Here is a 21,162-nt window from a genome sequence, read left to right as displayed (position 1 = left end):
GTGCACAGCCATTTTAAGATCTCTCCAGAGATGTTCAATCAGATTCAAGTCTGGGCTCTGCCACTGAAAAACATCCCCACAGCATAATGCTGCCACCACCATACTTCACTGTAGGGATGGTGCCAGGTTTCTTCCAAACGTGACGCCTGGCATTCACACCAAAGAGTTCAATCTTTGTCTCATCAGACCAGAGAATTTTCTTTCTCATGGTCTGAGAGTCCTTCAGGTGCCTTTTGGCAAACTCCAGGCGGGCTGCCATGTGCCTTTTACTAAGGAGTGGCTTCCGTCTGGCCACTCTACCATACAGGCCTGATTGGTGGATTGCTGCAGAGATGGTTGTCCTTCTGGAAGGTTCTCCTCTCTCCACAGAGGATCTCTGGAGCTCTGACAGAGTGACCATCGGGTTCTTGGTCACCTCCCTGACTAAGGCCCTTCTCCCCCGATCGCTCAGTTTAGATGGCTGGCCAGCTCTAGGAAGAGTCCTGGTGGTTTCGAACTTCTTCCACTTATGGGTGATGGAGGCCACTGTGCTAATTGGGACCTTCAAAGCAGCAGAAATGTTTCTGTAACCTTCCCCAGATATGTGCCTCAAGACAATCCTGTCTCGGAGGTCTACAGACAATTCCTTTGACTTCATGCTTGGTTTGTGCTCTGACATGAACTGTCAACTGTGGGACCTTATATAGACAGGTGTGTGCCTTTCCAAATCATGTCCAACCAACTGAATTTACCACAGGTGGACTCCAATTAAGCTGCAGAAACATCTCAAGGATGATCAGAGGAAACAGGATGCACCTGAGCTCAATTTTGAGCTTCATGGCAAAGGCTGTGAATACTTATGTACATGTGCTTTCTCAATTTTTTTATTTTTAATAAACCTGCAAAAACCTCAAGTAAACTTTTTTCACATTGTCATTATGGGGTGTTGTGTGTAGAATTCTGAGGAAAAAAATGAATTTAATCCATTTTGGAATAAGGCTGTAACATAACAAAATGTGGAAAAAGTGATGCGCTGTGAATGCTTTCCAGATGCACTGTATTTGCTAAATATGTATTTGCTTCATTATTTGGGGTTGGTGTTGTTGGGTGCTTCTTATCTTCTACAGTGCCCTAGTTGTCTTCCACATTGCTCTTCATGCCAGTATTGGTGTTATTGGATTGCAGATTGTTTCTAAAGCTGTGATATTAGCTGTTTCCTGACTTATCTGTAAGGTCAGCATCTTTAGACTCAACTGCAATATTTACAGTTATGTCAAATCATCTTTTGGGTTTTTGAAAGCTACAAATTGTGGTGTAGCGGGTCCACAGCTCATGTCAAGAAGGCCACTTTTTAAATAAACAATCGCCGCCTTCGTGGCTTAGAAAGGGGGCGTGGTAGTGTGGCGGATCAGTTCCCGGGGAATTCGTGATGCGGGCAATCCTCAATTAAGTGCACAGGTGAGGAGTCATCCGCATCCATAATTGTTCCCGGGTGCTTCTAATTGCCACATCTGATCCACGTCCCCATAATAAATAAAAGCGTGAGCTGGCTAGCAGGATGAGAGAAGATAAGAAAAAAACGGAGGTTGCAGGAGAAGAAGGCGGCAGGAAACGGAGAGGAAAGCCGGTGCAGGTGTGAGTGAACAAACAAGCGAGTGCAGGCTCGCATGCAGCTAAGCAGTGAGCAGTGAGCCTGGGTGTATGGCCAGCACCCGAGGAGCAGTCGATTGTGATCATTCCCACTGAGCATTTTGAAGAGTGGGAGTGACCGGAAGGAGGACGGCTCACCGCATAAGGTCAGCAAAGGCAGTGGGAGTCAGGACTTGGGAAACAAACCCCCCCAGTATGAGCGGCCTGGTCGTTGGGGAAGCCCATGTCAAGGTCTGGTGAAGCCCACCGGAGCCAGGGAACGGTGAGGCGAACAGACCTGCAGGAGAAGGCAGAGAGAAGGTCAGCTGCAGGTAGGGTGGCTCCCCTGGTGCATAGCCTGGATGGGAGAAGCAGGGGAGTCACCAGTAGAAAGGCAACGGGATGATTTTTAAAGGGACAGCTTCCAGCCATTGTTTTAACCTCGTTGTTTTTTTAAAGATTTTTTCTAATGGATTTTAACATCCACGGATTCATCTCTGTTTTATTGGATTATGTATTTAATGATTTGATGCACTGCACTTTAATTGGGACATTTTGTTTTGTTTGTTGGTTTTAAATAAAAGCACTTTGCACTTTTTGCACCATCCCCTTGTTTCATTGTTTCCGCCTCACTGCCTAGCTCATCGGTGACATTATCGACGGTGTCGGGTTCAGAGCTCCCAGAATCTGAATGGGAGCACGGAGCGAACCCACTTCGTCACACAAATGTCAGTATAGGTAAAGTTTTTGACAAAACCTCTCTTTGATTTTTCCTTTCGCTGCACCACTAAGCTCTCACCTTGACTGACTGTCCATTTTCTCTTTTACAGCACGGTAAAACATTAAATATACAGTACAATCTCCTTAAAGTGATGTTAGACACTTGCTACACTACCCAGTTGTAGTTTTGTTTCAAACGCTTTCAATTCAGGTTTGATTTAATAGATTTTCAATTGTGGAGATCAAACTTGGGTAAGGATGGGTGCTGCTCTAAATGTTGCTCTGAGTGCCTGTCAGTTAAAATATGGACTTTTCTCTGTTTATTAGACTTTTTTTGTTTCCTATCATGTATGCAAAGACCCATTTGTAAGCAGGGCCCCAGTGTTTGAACCCGGGTCACCCTGATAGTACATCCAGTCATGGACTAACGTTGTGAATGTTTTTATTTGTAAATATTCACTGCCACTATGGACTAATGGTCTAATCATTTCTCTGAGGAGTCACTTGGATTTAACACGGTGTTATCACAAAACTCAAATATCCACACCATAAAGCATGAGATTCTGCTTGGTGCTCATCAACTAATTAGTTGTACTTAGTAATATGAAAGCATTAAGAGTGTATTTACTTTTTCACATGACTGAGTTTGCATAATAGAGTATCAGCAACTTGACAAAACCCCTAATGAGAAAAACTGTGAACCTGCCACTGTCCTCAACTACGGCTATTTAAAATCTTATTAGTATGTCTAATTACACCACGCAGAGTGTACGTTCTCTAGCGAGGCCTCACCTGAAATAGTATATGGAGTTTTACATTCTTATTTACAAGAATATAAGAACAATAGAAAAAGTCTAAGGAAGAGCTAATACAGTAGACTCATTTCAGGACAGCATGGTGTAGATCAGTGTTTCCCAGACTCCATCCTGGGGGACCCCTGTGGCTGCAGGTTTTTGTTCCAACTGGATTCCTAATCAGTGGCAACACCTGATAGCACTGATCTCATTTAATTAGCTGTTTTTTTTTTCTTTTATTCGACGTTCAGAAAAGCATAGCAGCATGATTTTTACATTTAGTAATAATAATAATAATAATTCATTACATTTAGATAGATAGATAGATAGATAGATAGATAGATAGATAGATAGATAGATAGATAGATAGATAGATAGATAGATAGATAGATAGATAGATAGATAGATACTTTATTAATCCCAATGGGAAATTCACATTCTTCAGCAGCAGCATACTGATACAATAAATAATATTAAATTCATCCATCCATTTTCCAACCCGCTGAATCCAAACATAGGGTCACGGGAGTCTGCTGGAGCCAATCCCAGCCAACACAGGGCACAAGGCAGGAACCAATCCCGGGCAGGGTGCCAACCCACCGCAGTAATATTAAATTAAAGAATGATAATAATGCAGGTGAAAAACAGACAATAACTATGTATAATGTTAAATGTTAACATTTACCCCCCCCGGATGGAATTAAAGAGTCGCATAGTTTGGGGGAGGAACGATCTCCTCAATCTGTCAGTGGAGCAGGACAGTGACAGCAGTCTGTGGCTGAAGCTGCTCTTCTGTCTGGAGATGATACTATTAAGTGGATGCAGTGGATTCTCCATAATTGATAGGAGCCTGCTGAGCGCCCGTCGCTCTGCCACAGATGTTAAACTGTCCAGCTCCATGCCAACAATAGAGCCTGCCTTCCTCACCAGTTTGTCCAGGTGTGAGGCGTCTTTCCTCTTAATGCTGCCTCCCCAGCACACCACTGCGTAGAGGAGGGCGCTCGCCACAACCGTCTGATAGAACATCTGCAGCATCTTATTGCAGATGTTGAAGGACGCCAGCCTTCTAAGGTAGTATAACCGGCTCTGTCCTTTCTTGCACAGAGCATCAGTATTGGCAGTCCAGTCTAATTTATCATCCAGCTGCACTCCCAGATATTTATAGGTCTGCACCATCTGCACACAGTCACCTTTGATGATCACGGGGTCTATGAGGGGTCTGGGCCTCCTAAAATCCACCACCAGCTCTTTGGTTTTGCTGGTGTTCTGGTGTAGTTGGTTTGAGTCGCACCATTTAACAAAGTCATTGATTAGGTCCCTATACTCCTCCTCCAGCCCATTCCTAATGCAGCCCACAATAGCAGTGTCATCAGCGAACTTTTGCACATGGCAGGACTCCGAGTTGTATTGGAAGTCCGATGTATATAGGCTGAACAGGACCGGAGAAAGTACAGTCCCCTGTGGTGCTCCTGTGTTGCTGACCACAATGTCAGACGTGCAGTTCCCAAGACGCACATACTGAGGTCTGTCTTTAAGATAGTCCACGATCCATGCCACTAAGTATGAATCTAATCCCATTTATATAGTGCTTTTCTCAGTACTCAAAGCGCTATTTATATGACATTTTGAAATATTTCTGCTTTTGCTATTGATTTAAATGCTTAACTCTCTTTTGTTGATTTCATCATACTTTGCCCTTTCTCTGTGCAGTTTTTTCCCCCTTCGTTGTATCTTAATAATGACAATTTAAAACGAGCAGAGCAGACACCCAGGCAAACAACATTAAATAATCAAAGGCTGCAACTACTTTAGAGTCAGACCCACTAATTAGTAAATAATGGATTTATTAAACAATTAGAAGACCTAGAAAAGTAGAATGAAAATCAAGATGAAAATACTGTTAAAAACAAAAGAAATACATTATTCCTATATAACTGCTTGGTACATTTTTTTTTTTTAGCAAACTTAGTTTTCTAATTTCTATATTGTTCCCTAAACACAGAACCTGGGAAATAACAGTTCACTTAATTAACCCAGGAGTTCAATTAAAAGCAAAAGCTGGTTGGAACAAAAACCTGCAGCCACAGGGGTCCCCCAGGACCGAGTTTGGGAAACACTGGTGTAGATGATATAAATATGTGGGAAGTCTGTATTATAGGTGAATGGGGTACTGTCAGTTGTTATAGCCAGAGTTTCATCCCGGCTCAAGAGTTGTGTCCTTTTATTTAACATTTACATACTATATACATTTATACATACATTTATATACATTTACATATATATAAATATTGTTCTAGAGAATTTTTTTTTGTTATCTCGTGTATATATGCTGTGGTAAGCAGCTGGGGGTGGCACCCAGCCAGGATGCCCGGAAGGACCTCCAGACCATGAGGGGGCGACCGCCCTGGCTGCTTTGGGGACCACAGGAACTGAGCTTGGAAGCTCAACCCTATAGGGGCCCGTGGTCACCACCAGGGGGCACCCCAATGCCTGAGGAGCCCTGGTCCTCAGCTCTTCCTCCACACCCAGAAGTGCTGGGAGGAGGATGACTAGGTCAACCCGGAGTGCTTCCGGGTGCATAGCCGGTACTTCCGCCACACTGGGGAGTGCCGGCAGAAGCCAATTGGGAGGCACCTGGAGCACATCCGGGTGGGGAATAAAAGAGGGCCGCCTCCCTCCATTCGATGACTGGAGTCGGGTGGAAGAGGACAGAGCTCGGAGGAGAGGAGTGGAGGCGGACCAGAAGAGAAAGGCATTGTATTGAGGGCCTGGACTTTGGGGTGATTGGTGCTGCGGCACTGGGTTGTGTTTGTGTAAATAGTGTAAATAAATGCGTTGTGGTGCTTAAATCATGTCTACCTATCTGTGTTCGGGCTGTTCCCCACAATGCACACAACATATTCAAGTCATCCTAATGAATGTTCGCTTTAAATTGGTTTAAAATAATATTTGGGTATCCACCCTTTGTACTGTGTGTTGAGCCCAGGAGGGTGGGGCCCCCTGATGTTACAGCCGTGGGATAACCCCCAGTGCTATTTAAGAGGCCAGCAAATGTTAGAGGACTGCTATGGCATTAGATTAAACTTCTGTTTACGGCTCTCTGTGAGATTTCAGTTGCGTAAGTTCTCTTGTTTTTTGATTCTTTGGTTCCTTTTTCTTAGTCAAAAAGTTTAAGTATTTGGGGCTGCTGGATTGGTTTTGTTTCTCTCAGTCTGCCTTTAAGACATTCCTTCACAGTTCTTTTAGTGCTTTTGTTTTTGCATTACTTCTTGAATACATTTTATTAATAAATCTACAAAATATTTAAAAAAAACGTTGTTTTTTTGTCATTGTGCATCAGGGGTGTTATGGTTCCCCTCTTCCTATTCTGTGTTTTTGGATTTTAAAGCTTTACCCTTTTTTGGGGGTCTGCACGGGCTGAGAAACCTGCTTATAGATGTTTAGATAGGGCAGAGTTTGGTTAGTAGGACTCATCAGAACCTTAAAAGTCTAATTTTGGTGGAATCCTGCCAATGGGATGAGAGAGTTATGCTCCGTTTGTGTGCTCTCAATTCAGAGTTCCGAGTTGTGATACTTCACCTTCCCACGTCAATGTGTTCACATGCGTCTTCGATCAGTCAAGTCAGAGAAAGATGAGGTGTTGATTTGTTACGCTGTTTGCAAACTAAAGGTAAAAAAAAAACATTTTTGTGGAAATGATCAGCAAAAAATGCATTAAATGTGAATCATTTCACTCCAAATACGGTTTGACCAAAAATTCTTATTTATGGATAACTAGGTTATTCACTACAAAATAAGGTGAAAGTCCAGTGTTACCTCACAATTTGAAGAATATGGGTAGTTTTTTTTTCCAAATTGTTTGATTTTTAGCTTCGAGCTTATATTGGAACTTCTGCCTCAGAAGCTCTTACAGTAATCCCTCGCTACTTCGCGGTTCACTTTTCGCGGATTCACGACGATTTTATATGTAAGCATATCTAAATATATAACGCGGATTTTTCGCTGCTTCGCGGGTTTCTGCGGACAATGGGTCTTTTTACTTCTGGTACTTGCTTCCTCAGTTGGTTTGCCCAGTTGATTTCATACAAGAGATGCTATTGGCGGATGTCTGAGAAGCTACCCAATCAGAGCATGCAGTTAAGTTCCTGTGTGCTGCTGATTGGCTCAGCGACGGAGTGCTGCATTAACCAGGAAGTCTCATCTCACTCATTCAGCATTAACGTGCTCCTGCTTCCGGGGCCGTGTCCAAGCGCCAACAGAAGATGCAAATGATTGCAGAAAAGGTAAAAGTTTTGGATATGTTGAAGGAAGGGAACAGCTACACCGCTGCAGGACACCATTACAGCATCAATGAGTCCACGATTCTTTTTATTTAAAAAGGAGGAAAAGCATATAAGATCTACGGCCGCAGTGTCCTTTAACCAGGGCGCAAAACGAGTTGCAAGTGGATGTGATAAGGCAGTAGTCTGGATGGAATCTGCTTTAGGAATCTTTGCAACAAGGTCGACGACGTCATGACCGCCTATAAGCTGCTCTTCGACTGGAAAAAGAAGCAGCGGCAGCAACTGCCGATCACAATGTTTTTGCAGCCTCGCAAAAAACAGCCAGTTCCTACTACTACTACTACTACTACTACTACGGATACACCTTCGGAAACCGTGGAGGAGGTGCCCCAGGAAATGGCACCGCCGTCTGAAGAGACGTAAAATACAGTCATCGGCTGCGCAGTAAAAGTCATCATCACCTTCATCGTCATCATTCTTACTGCGCAGCATATTCATCACCATCTTCACGTCATATATAGCTACGTGTACTTCGCTATACAGTAAGTGTAAACTTATCTACCGATATCATATTGCTTAGCAGTTGTCCCTGTTATTAAAAGAGTAAAGGGTGGGTTGGAAACAATACAGGGAGGGTTTAAAAACGTCCAAATACACGTTAAATAATTAAATAAATATGGTGTCCCTACTTCATGGAAATTCAGTTATCGCGGTCGGCCTTGGAACCTATCTCCCGCGATAAGTGAGGGATTACTGTATTTACCTCTTCTCCAAGAGCAGCTGAATGCATTATTAGTATGAAAGAAAAACTGTGTTCTGTGATGGAATAACTAACTCCTACCTAACACCCAGTGCTGCCAGGATAGATTCAAATCTGTACAACCTTCTATTGGTTTGTTTTAATAATAAATAAATACAACTGTCCTTATGTGACCGAGTGTGGCAATGTGTGGAACCCCATCCGCCAAGCCCTGAACACAATCCAATTGGATTAGACAGTTTTCTCACATGGTTTACTTGACTTAAGTCCAATAACCTTCACACAACCCTACTATAGTGTAGCCAGGCATATCATGTAACATCACTGACTCCTCGATGGAGTGAAACTCTGGAGGTCCATAACTAGAATCTATTGGTTATTGTTGTTTCACGAAATGATAAACAAATGTTATAGACAGTCATCTGTTGTGAACGTTTTCCATTGACGACCAGAGAGATGGCTTCAAGTCAACACCAGTCAGGAGCACAGAAAAGAAAAAAACGAAAGCATGAAGAAGCAGCTCGTGGAGGTGTGTTTAGAAATCTAAACTTATATAACTTCCATAAAGCTATCTAACGTTACATGAATTACCACTACACTAAAGTTAGCAGATTAGTGGACTAACAATGGAGTAACATTATGCATAACAGTGTTTATATTGAGTGTTTAAAAGATATTATCAGATGCTACGGTGCCAAGCTGACACATGGCTATGGATTATTTATTACGACCACAGAGACCTCAGGACCTCTTGTTAAATGCTGCTAACATTAGTTGAAATATGAAGTGCTCTGAGTGTTGTTGCATTGAGGACATGTTTGTAAATGTCACCAACACACAGGCGGCTCTCTTACTGACAGAACTGAGGAAAAACACCAGACAAGCAACTTTGACATTGAAAAAGTGCAATCAGCTCCGATTAACTTCAGTTATTGGTTAACTTTTTTTGATGCTAACATTACTGATTTAGTTAAGGCCTTATTGTTATCTGCTGTCATTGGAAGGACAAAATGAAGTTTAGATAAATTCATCAGTGTAGGTAGTACATCCACATTTTCATTTTTTTTTTTTAATATCTACATACCCTGTATTTACGGTATTACATAAGTTTATTAAGCATGTTCAGTTATAGTACTAGCAGTAGTAGTAGTGTTTATTTTATTATTAGTAGTAGTATTTTATATATTAAGTATTCTGCTTTGAAGCCGAGTCCTACCAACCGAAAATTCTGTTATGTGTATGCATAATGACAATAAAGAATTCTATCTATCTATCTATCTATCTATCTATCTATCTATCTATCTATCTATCTATCTGTCTGTCTGTCTGTCTGTCTGTCTGTCTGTCTGTCTGTCTGTCTGTCTGTCTGTCTGTCTGTCTGTAGAAGTAGTAGTATTAAAATTGAAGTTTTTGTTATTGTTTTATCACATGATAAGTGATACTGTTGGCTATTGTCAAAAAACAAACAGTAAAAGCACATTGATACCCTCGACCATTATTAATTATTATTATTATTATTGGCGATCCTAAATTGTCCCTAGTGTGTGCTTGGTGGGTGTGTGTGTGTGTCCTGCAGTAGGCTGGCACCCTGCCCAGGGATTTGTTCCTGCCTTGTGCCCTGTGTTGGCTGGGATTGGCTCCAGCAGACCCCCGTGACCCTGTGTTAGGAAATAGCAGGTTGGAAAATAACTGATTTATTATTATAATTATTATTATTAAGGCTTGGGCGGCACGGTGGCGCAGTGGGTAGCGCTGCTGCCTCGCAGTTGGGACACCTGGGGACCTGGGTTTGATTCCCGGGTCCTCCCTGCGTGGAGTTTGCATGTTCTCCCCGTGTCTGCGTGGGTTTCCTCCGGGCGCTCCGGTTTCCTCCCACATTCCAAAGACATGCAGGATAGGTGGATTGGCGATTCTAAATTGGCCCTAGTGTGTGCTTGGTTGGCACCCTGTCCGGGATTTGTTCCTGCCTTGTGCCCTGTGTTGGCTGGGATTGGCTCCAGCAGACCCCCGTGACCCTGTGTTCGGATTCAGCGGGTTGGAAAATGGATGGATGGATGGATGGATTATTAAGGCTTTCATTTATTAAAAAAAAAACAAATCATTTGGTATATCATTGCCATTAAATACTATTAAAGTCCAAATCTTTTAATTGCCCTCCAAATTGCAACAATCCCCCCAATTACAGTTGCATCTGCTGAACAAAGTTGTTCAAAGCTTAACTCATCGAGACATCCTTGAGGTCATCTGTGGTGCATGAACATATGAGCAGCTTGGGTATCATCAACATTCACTTGCACAAACGTTAAAAGTAAATTTTACACAAATAAATACCATTACAAATGATCATCTGCTTACATTTTTTTCTAAATTATACTCTAGAACAAAAAAAAAGACTTGCCTTCTCTGGCTTATAGCTGGCAAGAGGAATAAAAGCCTCTGGTTCTGTTGCCATAGCACACTCATCAATCAAAATTTGCCGCATGTTTGTCTTATTTGTCAAGGTAGGACTTGAAGCAGCAGTACATGTACACAGCAGGACATCATGGCCGTCCAGTTCATACTTCCGGGCCTTGCTGAGCAACTTTTTATAACTGTAAATACAAAAGGAGCCGAATTAAAATATCTCAGAATTTCACCTAATCTCAGGCTTGATTCTTCTCAAGCTCTACCCGTCTGGCAACTAGTAACCATTTGAATGGACTTCACATAATGAAATACCCAGTGACAAACACACCATAATCACTGTGGAAAGTCCAGGATAGAGTTGGGGGAGCCATTGATGGGTCACCTAGAGTTGAACAACAGCACGCTCAAATAAATTTTAGTTTAATAGAGATTTGTTTTCTTCGAGACCTTTCATAATTGGGGCCTCTTTACAATCTCATCAGCTTATCTTAGATTGCATTACCATTTGGTTCCATTATGATGATTAGAACCGTTAAGAATGTCAAAGACGGCAAAAACGTCAAATGTCTGAATGTCTATATTTTGTCACACATGCAGTTTTAAGAGTAACCTTCCAGGTTTATCGCAGGTAGGCAACACCACCCCGGGGCGAGAGTGGGGCGCAGTCACTAACATTGTCTTTTCTTTTGTCAATTGCAGCAGTAAGAAGACACCCACTGAGAGCAACTGACTTCACCTCTGTTGGCTGGAGGAATATAAAAGAGCAAACAGCCTGGAGAAAGATATTTCATTTTGGACCCGAACTTGTAGCAGCACGAAGCTCCGAATGAAGACCTGTTTTATCGAGCTAATACCTTTGAAAGAATGTCACAAAGACTACTTCTTATTTCTGTTTAAATTGTATTGTAGCACCCGTCCAATATATATATAGCATTTGTAGTCTCAAATACAATCTGATTGTATGGGTGGTTACCTACCAGGTAACGCATGTGGTTGGTCTGCAAGTCGGCAAACACCCGCTAGTTGTGAGAAGCAGATCATAGAATGTTACATAGTTTACTGTCAAATAATGCAAAGAGTATGCGACACGTGTTTCGCCCTTATTTGGGCTCATCAGGCGTACGCACTCCACTGCACCCCTCGCGGGGATCGAACCTCGGATGTCAGCATCAGACGCGAAGCCCCTTTACGTTGTGCCACGGCGTGTGGTTCATTTATTTGACAGCCTGGAGATCAGAGTAATTACATTCATAGCATTTGTAGTCTGAAACACAATCTGATGGGTGGTTACCTACCAGGTAACGCATGTGGTTGGTGTGCAGTCGGCAAACATTCGCCATGGTGCCCTCTCAATTGCGAGAAGATATATATATATATATATATATATATATATATATATATATATATATATATATATATATAATAGAGGGCTGTACCCCCTACTCACTTCGCCCACCCCACAACCCCTACCCTCGGAGGCGTGCTTCATGCTAGCCACTTCACGTCTCTGCTGCTCACGTTGTGAAGGGGGGTGGGGGGATGAACACACGCTAAGGACAGATCAGCTGCTGGCTTGCTGCTAGCTGCTGCCGTGCTGTGTGATCTGCATGTCGCGCTGTGTGTCAGTCATTAAAAAGCCTGTACAGCAGCTGTCCTTTTGTCTCACTTCCTTGTCTTGTGGGATGTTAAAGTGTCTCCGAGAAATTGTTCGTAAGTAAGGCGTGACATGCAAGAAGTCTTGCGGGACTTCAAAATGTCTCTCTGAGATGATCACGTCTCGACCCAAGATTTTTTTATATTATATATATATATATATATATATATATATATATATATATATATATAATATATATATATTGTGGCAGGAGGCTGGGGGTGGCACCCAGCCGGGATGCTCAAAAGGACCAGAGGAGGGATTACGCCTCCTCCAGACCGTGAGGGGGTGACCGTCCTGGTGGCTTTGGGGACCATGGGAACTGAGCTTGGAAGCTCAACCCTATAGGGGCCCATGGTCACCGCCAGGGGGCACCCCAATGCCTGGAGAGCCCTGGTCCTCAGCACTTCCGCCACACCCGGAAGTGCTGGGAGGAGGATGACTAGGTAAACCTGGAGTGCTTCCGGGTGCGCAGTCGGTACTTCCGCCACACTGGGGAGTGCCGGCGGAACATTATCAGGAGGCACCTGGAGCACATCTGGATGATTATAAAAGGGGCCGCCTCCCTCCATTCAGTGGCCGGAGTCGGGAGTGGAGAAGACGAGGTCTTGGAGGAGAGGAGTGGAGGTGGACCTGAGAGGAAGGCATTGGAAAGAAGGCCTGGATTTTGGGGGAGTTTTGGGGTTGTGTGTGCACTATTGTAAATATTAGTTGTATAATAAACGTGTCGTGGTGCTTTAAACATGTCTACCTGTCTGTGTCCGGGCCAGCTTCCACAATTTATTATATATCAGTTCCCGACTCAGTCACAGAGTGTGAGGAGTTTGCATGTAACTCCTAACATTTATGTTAGGTTTTTCTGATTTTCACCCACCTCACAAGTCAAGCAGTCCATCTTAAGGTTAGGCTTAGGGCTAGGGGTAGGGTTAGGATGCAATTTAATGTAGTTGCATGCACCTCTCACGTGCAATTTAAAAATCTGACAACTGCCATTTTTATCAAAATTGAGGTTTTTTTGTCTTTTTTTTTTTAGTTTTTGGAGTTACTAGATCTTTTCCTGATGTTATAAGGTAGTGGTGATAGCCAAATATGTATTCATTCCGGTCATAGCACATTTTGAAAAAGCTAGTATGTACACAGTACTTTACATACTACAGGACAAAAACCTAGAAACTCTACTGACCAATGAGGAAAGACTGCCTACCAATGAAAACGTCGGATTACGATCATGTGATTTAAATGCTGCGACTGAGTGATTTAAATGGTAGATGTTGTTGATTTGTGAAAAAAAAAAATTGCGTACATGAAGCTGAAGGAAAATTGAAATCTGGAGATCGTTAATTATAGGGGTGACATCATTTTCTCAATTCGCTCAAAACTTGAAAGATGTGACATATTAGGTTTTTCCATAGTTGGTGAGACCTTATAAAAGGTTTTTCTGCCTTGTGCCAGATAGGCTTCAGCTTTCCACAACACTCTTATGGAATAATCAAGTCCAGAAAAGGGAGAGGGCAACTTTTACAGTCACATATTATACAAACAATTCATTTTGCTAATTTTTTGTCAAAAATGTGTTGTCATTAATGTGACCTTTTTTTTTGCCTTTGCAGGGATTCAAGGTGGGATCTTGCCAGAAGTTCAACATATATCCCAGAAGCTGCCAACTCAGAGGAAGAACCATAACTATGACATGGCTTCTTTCACTGGATCATCTTTTAAAGGGCTTGCACCTTTTAACAACCGTTCTGTAGTCTAGGAACAACTAAGGAGGACTCATACCCAAAAGGTACAGCCCCATAAAAGACACAAATGAATCCAGCAGTGACCTGTGTGTTACTATTTACACAACTACTATAATACATCATTGTTTGCTGAATAAAATAGATCCATTATTTTCATAAGTGTGTATCTTGTGGATTATGCGAGTTACGTTCAAAAACTTTCCTCACTTTTATATTTTTGTTAGAAACGGTGAAGGCGAGAGGAGTAGTAATTGGTTGTGTCTGAGAGTGTCATGTGACTAGTTCTGTCTGGCAAGCTGGCTGCCCTTGTAGTTTAGTATAAGAGTTGCCTCCCTGCGGTGAACATGGCTGTGAAACCTATACATTGCATGAAAGAGGAAGAGCGTTCTGTCATACACTTTTTGTGGGCGGAAGGTGTGCTGGGAGCACAAATTCATCTCCGCATGTGTGCTCAGTATGGGGATAAAGTTCTCTCTCGTGGGGTTGTCTATGAGTGGATTGAAATGTTCGAAAATGGCCGTACTAGTGTGACGGATGCAGAGCGCTCCGGACGTCCAGCTACAGCCATGAACGTAAGGAATGATGAAAGAACCCTGGAACTGAGTGGCTACGTGCTCAACATTTTTTTGCTCATGGCATTAAAGAGTTGGTACGATGATGGGAAAATTGCATCGCAGAGGAAGGTGACTATGTGGAAAAGTGATGTCGTTTGTTTATGAAATTCTTAATAAATAGAGTTAAAAAAAGTGTGGAAACTTTTTGAACTTCCCTCGTATATATTGTTACAAAATACATTTTGTGGGATTTCGATTTTTTTTCAATGATAATCCCATAATATAAATACCCAGTAATAAAACTAATAGAGGAAGCACTTTAACAAGAAATAGAGACCCCCGGCGTGAGTGAGTGAGTGAGTGAGGTGGGTGACTATTCCCTTAGAAGAACTGGCTGCTCATTCAGAGTGGGCACTGAAGACCAGCAGGTATATGAATATTTACAAAATATTCAGAATATAACGCAGTCTCAGAGTGCTCCATATTAAGACGTACAAAGACTGTTTTAATGCAACGGAGGAGGCTGTGAGCATTCACTGATACAGCGCGTTGCCATACCCACCACATGACGAACCACCCAGACTGGAAGTGCAGCTGTGCAAAGGGTGACACCTCAGTGCCAAACCTGCCACCAAACCCCTGCGTTTTCCCTGTAAGTTGGAGGACCTTCTTGCAGGGCTGAATGCAGATTAACGTTATACCCAGAAGGGATCAATTGCAGATTAAGGGCCTTGCTCAGTGGAGTAGAGTCACTTCTGGTGTTTATGGTATTTGCACCAGCAACCTTCCGATTGCCAGTGCAGATTCCTGGCCTCAGAGCCACCACTCCACCTGTTTAATGCAAGATCTTATTAAAATGGCAGCACAATACAACCAACAAAATTATGATATGAAGATAACAAATATATGGGCTAATTTAAACAAAATATACCTCACAGTTTTTTTAGCTACTCGTTTCTATTAAAACAAAGAAATTACTAAGTACAAATGATCTCATATACAGTGGTCTTCATGCATTTAGGTGCGGGGGTGTCAAACTGAGATCCTGTAAGTTTTCATTCCAGCCACTTTCTTAATTTGTAGTTTATATGGCTATTAATGGGCGGCACAGTGGCGCAGTGGTAGCACTGCTGCCTTGCAGTTAGGAGACCTGGGTTCGCTTCCTGGGTCCTCCCTGTGTGGAGTTTGCATGTTCTCCCCGTGTCTGCGTGGTTTCCTCCAGGCGCTCCGGTTTCCTTCCACAGTCCAAAGACATACAGGTTAGGTAGAAAGGCGATTCTAAATTGGCCCTAGTGTGTGCTTGATGTGTGTTTGTGTGTGTCCTGCAGTGGGTTGATGCCCTGCCCTGGATTGGTTCCTGCCTTGTGCCCTGTGTTGGCTGGGATTGGCTCCAGCAGACCCCCGTGACCCTGTGTTTGGATTCAGTGGGTTGGAAAATGGATGGATGGATGGCTATTAATAAAACAGACTTGTTTTCCCCTAATCAAAATTGACTTGTTTTATTGTTTCTTTTTTTCATTAATCAGCAGCCAAACAAAAAAGTAATGCAAAGCAAGCCAACATATGACAGGCTAACTCAGGGGTCTCAAACAGTCCTGGAGAGCCGCCATTTTCACTCTAATCAGTTTCCTATTTAGCTGTTAATGAAACATATTATCTAATATTATAGATTGTTAGTGTTGTCATTCTGCTGATTTTCTCTTTTTTGTGAGATCACCACCCAGATGGTTTAAGACCACACTGTTATTTCTCAGACATTCACTTATTTTATTTTTTTTAGATATTTTATTGAGACAGATATTGCATGTAAGACACAAGTACAAATGGTATCAAAGGTAGCCTGGTCATCTGTTGGTTCACTTTACTTCTCATTATTGTTTGTCTGCTAGTGAAAGAAAAATTGAAACAGTTAAAAATGAAGTTAGTCGAGACAAAATGGTATGCTCTATTAGCGTTAGTAATAAATTAATAAAGGAGAAATGTGGCTGAAACAAAAACCTGTAGCTACTGTGGTCCTCCAAGAACTGAGTTTACCAGATCCTTGCTTAGATCAAGTAGTGCACGGCCTTCTATTTGCCAGCAGATGGTGCTGTTGTGCAAAAATTAAGTAGCAAACTTGCCTCAATACTTTTTTTGTTAAAATGTTTAACGCAAACTCAACTTTGCCATCATATTCTGCTTCATACAATTTTCAAAAACATGCCATATTTAATTCCTAGTTCATAAAAATATATATGTATGTGAAGTATATGAATTTTTATTCATTCCTGGCACCTCTAGCCTATTAACGGATTGCTTGGGCAGGCCCTTGGAACCTACGGGGTTCTTTGCTCATGTGTGTGCGTATGCAGCCGGAACTTTGCACATCTGTCTTTGGGCTTGGGGGCCAGAGCCCTTTTACATGTCCCATCTATTGATTTATTGTGGTATAAATCATAATGTGCAAGAACTTGTACACCTCGCTGTTTTGGAATAGTTGCCATCAGTATCATCAACTACATTGATTACTTATGTATAACATGACTTAGTACTTTGTCCACTGAGCAAAGATTGGAAATTTATTAATTTTTATTTGTGTTTCTACATTGGAGTATTTGATGTTGCAATATCTTTTAATACTGTCCTTTTGTGGTTCTACGATAGATAGATAGATAGATAGATAGATAGATAGATAGATAGATAGATAGATAGATAGATAGATAGATAGATAGATAGATAGATAGATAGATAGATAGATAGATAGATAGATAGATAGATAGATAGATAGATAGATAGAAAACATACAATATATAGTATGTCAAGTTCTACACTGTTTCTAAATACACACTGGTTTAATTCTGGAAACCTGTTTATTTTTCCTCTGTCCAATATAGAGAAAGAACAATTTAATAATAATAATAATAATAATAGATGGTGACCAGATTACTAACTCTGCTTTACAGAGAGCTTCAACTTTATTGCTATAGCAATAATAATGAATTTGAGATTAATGCTTTTGTAAAAGTAACCACAAAATATGATGGGTTTTACTTGAAACACTTGACCACAATCTAGCCTTTGGCAGAAGTTCCATTGTTAAATGCTGTTCTCTGCAGTATGACTTACCTTTCAACTTCTGCTTCTGTAATGTGTTCGTTTGCCTTAATTCTTGCATCAAATGCCCTGATTTCTTTTGCAAAAGGATTGTGGTCCATCCGTATTCGATGATGAAGGGTGATGGACCTGGAGAAGAAAGAAAATACATGGAGCCTGTTAATGTAGACCAAGGGTGCCCAATACGTTGACTGCGATCAACCAGTAGATCGGAAAGGTAGTGCAGGTAGATCACATTGCATTCAAAAAAATGTTTTTAAATGTTAGTCTATCATATATCCTCCCTATGGCATTTGCCACTTGATTGACATACAGGGCGGCCAGTCTGAAATCTCTTTTCTTCTAACACACTGGTCATCCTGCACGCACGATCAAACACGTGAGCTACTGCAAAACTCCGGCTATCTAAGTGATCTAGTTAGCCTTCCAATTTATATAGACTAAAGAAGGGATATGAAAAAATTGGTGGGGGGGGGGGGGGTTGGGGGGGTCGGGCTGGACATGTGGAATGGGAAGAGGACTTTTTTATTCTCACAATGTCACAATCAAAGTTCGTTTGTCTGATCTGTCAATCTATCATTGCTATTCCAAAGAAGAAAAATGTGGAAAGGCACTTTCGAACTGTTCATAAAAACTATGAAACTGACTTCCTTCCGAAAAGCGATCTGAGAAAGAGAAAGGAGAGGGAAGTAAAATCGCAGTTAATCGGACAGCCGTCATTTTTCACTCAGCTGAATTCAAAAGCAAAGGCAGACACACCAAAGCATCGTTCCGGGTGAGTCACTCAATCATTAAGCATAAGAAGTCCTTCCAAGATGGAGAGATGATAAAAAAAGGCCTTCGTTGAGGCAGATGGCAAGGGAGAAATTCCTGCTGAGATTTCGAGGCCCCTGGCCGGAGAAAAAGGAGTTTCTCCTTGTCATTAAACATGCAGAATACAAGCAACTTAATAACGATCAATGGCTGCTAGACTTGACATTTTTTTTCCGATCTGACCAACATGTTGAATGAGCTTAATTTACAGCTGCAAGGAAAAGAGAAAACCATGGTCAATATGATTAGCTCAGTTAATGCTTTCAAATGAAAAATGCAACATCTGTCCTCAAAGCTGCAGCTCCTTGATTTGGGGAACATCCAAAACCTCACGTCCGAGCTGGAGACGCAATGGAAGGCATGTGCACAACTTGACAGTTGTCAGACTTTGACAGACGATTTGAAGACATTGCTTTACTTGAGCCAATCGCTACATTTAAGTGCTATCCATTTAGGGAAGATGTTGACGGTGATTCACCCGCATCAAAAATTGCAACACTGTTTCACCTAAAACTCCTCTACAGTGGAGGATGAGATTTTGACACTACAGGATGACATTCAGCTGAAGTCCAGGGCTCATGGACAGTTTTGGAACTTACTCACAGAGGAAAAGTACCCAGACATGAGGAAATGTGCTGCCTCCTTGACTGCATTATTCGGCTCTACTTATTTATACGAGTCAGCCTTTTCCCACATGAAGATTATTAAATCCATATACTGTAGTGACCATAAATGTATTGAATTGTTACTGTGCCATAAGGGTTTTTCAGTTATGCAAGGTACGACAACATATATTTTATGTATAAAGTATACTCAGTATATATATATATCCATCCATCCATCCATTTTCCAACCCGCTGAATCCGAACACAGGGTCACGGGGGTCTGCTGGAGCCAATCCCAGCCAACACAGGGCACAAGGCAGGAACCAATCCCGGGCAGGGTGCCAACCCACCGCAGGACACACACACAAACACACACACCAGGGCCAATTTAGAATCGCCAATCAACCTAACCAGCATGTCTTTGGACTGTGGGAGGAAACCGGAGCGCCCGGAGGAAACCCACGCAGACACGGGGAGAACATGCAAACTCCACGCAGGGAGGACCCGGGAAGCGAACCCGGGTCCCCAGGTCTCCCAACTGCGAGGCAGCAGCGCTACCCACTGCGCCACCGTGCCGCCATATATATATATATACATATATATATATATATATAGCATTTTTAATGTAGGTAGATCATTTTAACCTGGTCATTTTAAAAGTAGCTCACAAGCCGAAAAAGTGTGGGCACCCCTCATGTAAACTATACAGTCCCTCTACAAGCAGAGAGAAAACTTTATTTGCTTTACTAGCAGTAAGTCAGATTTATTTCTGTTGGGTGTGGATCTCCAACAGGGCTGCTCTCTCTCATAAATTCTGTTCATAATTTTTAATGGACAGAATTTCTAGGTGCAGCCAAAGAGTGCACGGTGTCCAGTTCGGTGACCTCAAAATCCCATTTTGCAGATGATGTGGTCCTGTTGGTTTCACTGGGCTGTGAGCTCAGGTGTGCACTTTGGCAGTCTGCAGCCGAATGTGAAGCAGACAGGATGAGGATCAGCACCTCCAGGTTGGTGATGAGGTGCTGCCTCAAGAGGAGGAGTTTAAGTATCTCTGGGTTTTGTTCACAAGTGAGGGAAGAAGGGAGCCATAGATCAATAGGTGGATCAGGGCAGCAACCACAGTCAGGCACACACTTTACCAGTCAGAAGTAGTGAAGTGACAGCTGAGTTGAAAGGCAAAGCTCTTGAAATTTAGCAGTTGATCTACGTTTCTGCCCTCACCTGTAGGTATGAGCTTTGGGTGGTGACTGTAAAAACTAGGTTGCGGATACAAGCAGATACAATGAGCTTCCCTCACAATGTGTGTGTGCTCAGCCTTAAAGATAGGGTGAGGAGCGCAGACATTTGGGATGATCTCCAAGTAGAGATCCTGCTCCTCCACTTAAAAAGAGCCAGTTGAGGTGGTTTGGGCATCTGATAAGAAGGCCTCCTGGACACATTGCTCTGAAGGGGTTTCAAGGATGTCCAACTGGGAGGAGACCTCAGGGCTGACCCAGGACATGTTGGACAGATTATATCTCTCAGCTGGACTGAAAATGCCTCAATATCCCCCCAGAGGAATTGGAGGAGGTGTGTGGGTGGTTTTTAGGAGGAATGTCTGAGCATCTTTGTTCCAACTTCTTCCCCCTTTTACCTGGACTCAGATAAGTGGCTGAAAACTGATGAATGGATGAATGGATAGATGGCACTTGTAAAACAAAACACACAATCAAGCCAAACAAAATATGAGTTAGCATACTGCAGAGGCAAAGCACCGCAGTATTTTCATGCTTAAAACGGCCAGGAGGCCGTTTTAGAGCTGCAACATTAAGGGGCTCTGTGCTGTTAGACTCACTATGAAGAAAAAAAGAAAACAAAGCACATAATATTCATAACAACAAAATATATTCATGATCTAACTTTTGTTTTATTTGTTTACAGCTATTACATGATCTCTACAAACATGGGTAGCATATTTTTGAGAGGTGGGTTTAGAGAAATAGGAACTTAGTGGATACATTTATTTTTTGTATCTATGCCCTTTTTATGATGTAGAAAAATTATTACATCCTTCTGGGGCACTATTTTGTTTTTCTTGTGGACACTGACACTTAGATGCATTATGTGTCACTGCTGGTATGCCATTGCTAG

The 21,162-nt window shown here is 42.2% G+C and overlaps 1 protein-coding gene across 5 annotated transcripts in view; it reads right to left on the bottom strand.

The window, feature by feature from the left end:
• The window catches only part of helz2a (helicase with zinc finger 2a), a 163,475-nt gene that overhangs the window by 21,003 nt on the left and 121,310 nt on the right, over window positions 1–21,162 (bottom strand). For all 5 annotated transcript variants that reach the window (XM_028812073.2, XM_028812072.2, XM_028812071.2 and 2 more), the window contains 2 exons: window positions 17,627–17,743; window positions 10,564–10,756 (listed from right to left, as the gene is read on the bottom strand). In XM_028812073.2, the coding sequence (XP_028667906.2) occupies window positions 10,564–10,756; window positions 17,627–17,743 (310 nt within the window). The remainder of the gene's footprint in view (window positions 1–10,563; window positions 10,757–17,626; window positions 17,744–21,162) is intronic.

The sequence above is a fragment of the Erpetoichthys calabaricus genome, chromosome 10 (assembly GCF_900747795.2).
Source record: "Erpetoichthys calabaricus chromosome 10, fErpCal1.3, whole genome shotgun sequence".
Lineage (NCBI taxonomy): Eukaryota > Metazoa > Chordata > Cladistia > Polypteriformes > Polypteridae > Erpetoichthys > Erpetoichthys calabaricus.
The sequence above is the reverse complement of the archived record's forward strand: the minus strand, read 5'-3'. Positions and strand labels throughout refer to the sequence as shown.